At 35.9% G+C, this 5,355-nt stretch overlaps 1 protein-coding gene across 1 annotated transcript in view; it reads right to left on the minus strand.

The window, feature by feature from the left end:
* Positions 1 to 285: 285 nt before the first annotated feature.
* The window catches only part of LOC144971714 (uncharacterized), a 30,461-nt gene continuing 25,391 nt past the window's right edge, over positions 286 to 5,355 (minus strand). Inside the window, exons 9-12 of the mRNA XM_078912790.1 lie at positions 4,421 to 4,588; positions 3,036 to 3,144; positions 2,401 to 2,522; positions 286 to 735 (exon numbers count right to left, since the gene is read on the minus strand). Coding sequence (XP_078768916.1) covers positions 427 to 735; positions 2,401 to 2,522; positions 3,036 to 3,144; positions 4,421 to 4,588 — 708 coding nt within the window. The 3' untranslated portion in view covers positions 286 to 426. The remainder of the gene's footprint in view (positions 736 to 2,400; positions 2,523 to 3,035; positions 3,145 to 4,420; positions 4,589 to 5,355) is intronic.

The following is a 5,355-nucleotide window of genomic DNA, read 5'->3' on the forward strand; positions in this document are numbered from 1 at the left end:
AAAATAGGACTTGAGCTTTTGTATAGCGAAATATCCGCTAATTGTGTTCAAACTGCTTTCCAAGCCAACAGAACACTTACCATGTTGGACGAGACAAGAGGCCTGTATGGCATTAATACATTCTTGTTTTTTTATGGAGACAACACTTTTCTCGGTCAGGTACTCCATGTACACACAAGTTCGATGAATGAATGTGAGTAGAGAGCCTTTTTACAATAGACTCAACTTTGAACCACACTAAACGAGACTCAAACCAACAACCGACCGGAATGTCATATCACAGGATCACAAAAACTAACAAAGCTTATAATGTATTAACCTGCCAAATCGTTTAAACTGAGAAGTTCATTTGAACCTAGATTTGGTGACAAGGATTATATCTGCCGGTCCATTCGGTAAATTTCTATTAACCTAGCTTTTCCTAGTCTAGCCTGTAATACTTTCATCCACTTTCAGATCAGCGGCCTGAGAAATGGCCAGAAGACAGGCACTTCTTGTTAGTGGGTCCGACCTCCAATATCGGAAGACGGAAGTTGGATCATTGATGTCGTTCATCTCTGCCACGGTTGGAAGTTTGATCCCAAATCTGGTCTTTTCCATTTCTTTTTTGTACTCTTCTTTGGGTATGTATCCTTCAACACCGAATCGTAGAGATTCGCTGGCTCTTTTAGGGTGCACATATTCGCCGGTTTCGGTGCTTGTTACTTGATTAAAGGGGTACCAAGAAGTCAACGTCTGGAGATGATGAAAAGATATTAACATAACGCTGAGGCAACAAGTTGCTCTCACAAACATTATATCATTCAAAAAATAGCATTGATCTTATTTTTCTATCATTATTATTTTCTTTTTCGTTGTCCTATATTGTCATCGTTTCCCTTAAAGTATGCATTACATCTACCTGCTTTTTGCTTCTGTAAAAAATCACCAATGCTTTTTGAAAAGGCAAGATGATAATAGCAGTCAATTGTTTTAGAATATGCCCAAAGACGGGCAACAAAGCTTTTGAACATGTGACTTACGAGAAAATGATAGAATGTTTATCCCTCCCACCTCTATATCAAGAAGGTGGGTGACCTTTTACAGGAAGAGTGGTTTTCCAAAACTCCTTAATTCCGATTTTCCCATTTTGAGATATTGAGGATTATTTCCCCTGAAAGTTTTCATTCGGTCTATTATTTTATCATATTTAAACTCCAAATTCACAAAAATCTAAGGAAAATATTGTGCCTATCGATGCTTAAAATAAAGTTTACATTTCAATTTATCTCATGGATGGAAAATCTAAAAAAGTAGAAAAATCGACTTAACGAGTTTCGGAATAACAGCATTCACCCAGTTATACAAAATGGTGTCATATTTTTGATCAATTTACGACAATACACTTTCTAAGTACTCCAATGTAAGATTACCAGTGGTGACAAATACATCATTTTATAACACATTCTGCTACAAGCATACAGCAGAATGTTTATTGTAAGGGCAGTTAATACGTGGAACAGTTTGAAATTTATAACTAAAAACTCCAAAAGTATCAACCACTTCTATAATGTAATGAGGCGAGAACTCCATAACTTAATATATGAAATTGATGACTGTTTTATATTGATATTTTAGATTGCTTATGATGTTGATTATAATTATGATCATATCATTTCTGTGAATTTTTTACCTAAACCTTTCTATTTTCACCGGGTATTTAAATTGAAACTGTACCATGCTCTTGTAAAACCGGTACTTCTGTATAACTGCGGCACTTGGGCGTTGACAAAATCCGAAGAAGAACATCTGGATGCCTTCCATCGCACACAGCTAAGAAGGGTACTGAACATCAAATACCCAAAAAAGATCTCAAATGAATCACTCTATAAGATCACAAAAGAAAGACCAATCTCCCTTGACATTTTACAACAACGATGGAAACTTTTCGGTCACATACTACGCAGGGACAAAATCATACCAGCTAACCAAGCCATGTCGGGATATGTCCAAAAACACGGGAACCTTTTCAGAGGAAGACCGATCACAACACTCCCTGTGATCCTAAACAAAAACCTCACAACACTTGGACAAAGCATTAGTCTCATAACGGCAGGGGACCTTGAAAATCTGAGAACCCTAGCAGAGGACCGGCAATATTGGAGACACCTCACACAGGAAATACTGGAAACAGCCAAGGCGACCCGATCTTTCGGTCGAGACGCGAAAGGCATCTAAGTCAAGTCAAGTATTTAAATTCCTTTGACCTAAGAAACCTTTATTATAAGACATGATACGTTTTAAATAGAAGATAAAGAATCATTGGGATAATGAGTAAATCTGAAATGAGAAGATAAATTGATGCTATGTACATGTGTGAATAGTATATTATAACAATGGTATATTCATATGGTGTCATACCTTGCAACCCTTGACCTTTTCACTAACATAGGAATTCGTCAATGAAGTCTTGGGGTCAAGGACAGCTTTACTAATGTAGTTGACAAGACTGTTGATGGCGATACGAACAGAATCAGGTGTCTCTGGATGAGGATTTGAATTGAGATTGACCAGTTAAATGCAGTACTTTGGAAAAACACTTATTTGAAAATTTGGCCAGAAAACTCGTTCTTCAAATATCGATCGATTTAAACTCCCGAGGTCTCAGGTTCGAGTGTTTTTGTCATGATTATAGTAATTCCCCTTTATAAATCATAAATATTTAACACATATTTATGTCTCATATTTTGGACTATAGAGTCAATTTTTAAATCTAAATCAGCCCAACATAATACCATTTTGAAGTGGTATGTCATGTTTTTCAACATTAGAATTGTGAGGGAGATACAGAGAAAAGATTCTTACAGTCCTGAATTTTGAATTTCAAAACATTCCCAATGCAAGTGTTCTAAAGGCCATGCTAATATTAGAATCTCGCCCCGAATTCTGAAGGCAGGAATACCAGAATCACATATCATGGTTCCATACCCTAATATTACATGAAATAACACCTAAGATATCCTTATCATCATCATATTCCTTCTCTTCCACCGTACCTTTATGAAATTGTAGAAGGCCATCGGGTTTAAATGTTGGTGAGGACCAAGTGGAGATCAATGCATTAGCCGCCATTGCCGATGTAAACAATCGATCATCACCACTAACCTGTAATTAGTAATAGAATCATTTCGGAATTTGTCTTTAGTGTCTTTACAAAAAAACATTCTTGGAGGCTCAAAAATAGTAATTTAATATCTGAGTTTATCAGGGAAGCAACTGTAAATAGAAGAGAATGCCAAACGTCAGAACATGAAGATGGGTCAGTCGATAGTGTTAAGCTATGTGGTCTTGCTGTATGACACTCGCTTTCGGATCGGAAGGTCCTGGGTTCGAGCCTCGCTCAGCGCATAGTTGAATGATTGGAAAAGACTCTTTACTCACGTTTTCTCACCGTACTCAGGTGTAAAATGAGTACCTGCCGTTAAACGCGTTGTCTGTGTCCGAAAAATAGTAATATCGCCTAACAGGCGCCGTGTAACATTCTATATGTTAAGCGTAGCTGTTGGCCGGGGGCCGTTTGTAAAGCGCTTTGAGCACATTTAGTGGATACTGCGCTATACAAAAGCTCTAGTTTTTTAAAGCTCTAGGAAGGTGGAGTCGGTTGAGATATTGTTTAATCATTCGATTACCCCTAACTCTCACAACTATTTTACATTTTAAAATGGAATCATCATTAAAATGCTAAAATGCAGTCAGAACAAGCTACAGGAAACATTTAGCATATTAAGTATTAAGTAACTTAGTTCAGCTTTTAAAGTCAATTATTGAATAAGTATTAGAGCTTGTTTAATGCGTTACGTTTCATAAGGATAGTCAAGTCAATTATTGAATAAGTAATAGAGATTGTTGAATGCGTTACGTTTCATAATGATAGTAAAGTCAATTATTGAATAAGTAATAGAGTTTGTTGAATGCGTTACGTTTCATAAGGATAGTAAAGTCAATTATTGAATAAGTAATAGAGTTTGTTGAATGCGTTACGTTTCATAAGGATAGGAAAGTCAATTATTGAATAAGTAATAGAGTTTGTTGAATGCGTTACGTTTCATAGGGGTCGTTTTCGCCGTAAAACCCAAACATATCAGTAACATCTGGTTATTATAAACCTAGCCTGTAGACTAACAACAACAAACATGATAGTACGCTTGTTGTTATTATCAGAAATCAGAGTTTGAGAGCAACTAGAAGATAATTTAATAGTTTAATTATGAAAAGAGTGCCAGACAAATAAACGAGGGGACTCGGCACATATTAATGGTTAAGAACTTTTTCTCATGAAGGGAGATAACAACATGAATAACTTATATTTTTGTTTTTTCACAACGTTCTCTCCCTTCACTTGTACATCTCCAATATCATTTTTTAAAAACAAAATAATTACCTTTTCCTTCTCGTCGTCTGTTAAATCACCCATGCCGATGAAATCATCCACAAAGACTTGAGTTTTTCCGTTCGGACCCAGGCCGCCATCTTTGATGCTGGACAGGATTGCCATGGTCATGGCGTGACGTAATGAGAACTGGAAAGGTTCTATGTCATCATTGGCAAACTATTGAAGAAAAGAGAAGAGCGCGAAAGTACCTTAAGAGAAATTGACCTTCAAAGCCACGAGACTTACAGCGCTGGAGTGTATTTCAGTTTCTGTATTGTTAAAAAGACAATAGCTATCGCCAACTGTCATTTGAATGGTTGCCTGCCTTATTGCAAAGTATTACTTTTCGTCAGTTCTATCGGACCCAACAGCGAAACTGGGTATACCCTCATTTGAAACTAGTTAGTTTGCATTGAGTTATTTACTCTCAAATTCTAGTTCTTTGGACCTATCTATAGAAATGTCCACCAAGAGCCACAGTTTAATTATCTAAGAAATAAATAAATTAGTATCATCATGTTGTAATGTGCTGTTTTTTTAATATTTGAAAATTACCTATCAGGCTGAAAAAGCTATTTTGAATTACGTAGCTAATGAAAAAAGGGTCCAAATCTCTATCGTTTACTTCCTTAAACAACACAGCTAAGACAGTGGCAAAAGATGCAATTTAAAACATAGTGTGTCTATAACCTTTTGTGGTAACACGAATGATTAAAGTTAAATCAAATATATATTGGACACGATAAAAATACGATAAAAAATGTGTACAATTTGATTATTAATCGCTATTCACGTTTGTTAATTTGTAGCCTTTTATGAGTTTCTTTTGAAACAACTGTTAATGTACACAAATACAACAGTAAACAGAGAGCTTGCAGATAATTAAAATTACTTAAAAGTTAAAATACATAAAATTGTATTGGTCGCTTATAGCTACATATCGT

Source organism: Berghia stephanieae, chromosome 4 (assembly GCF_034508935.2).
Source record: "Berghia stephanieae isolate SIO BIC M18660-M18661 chromosome 4, UCSD_Bste_1.3, whole genome shotgun sequence".
Classification (NCBI taxonomy): domain Eukaryota; kingdom Metazoa; phylum Mollusca; class Gastropoda; order Nudibranchia; family Aeolidiidae; genus Berghia; species Berghia stephanieae.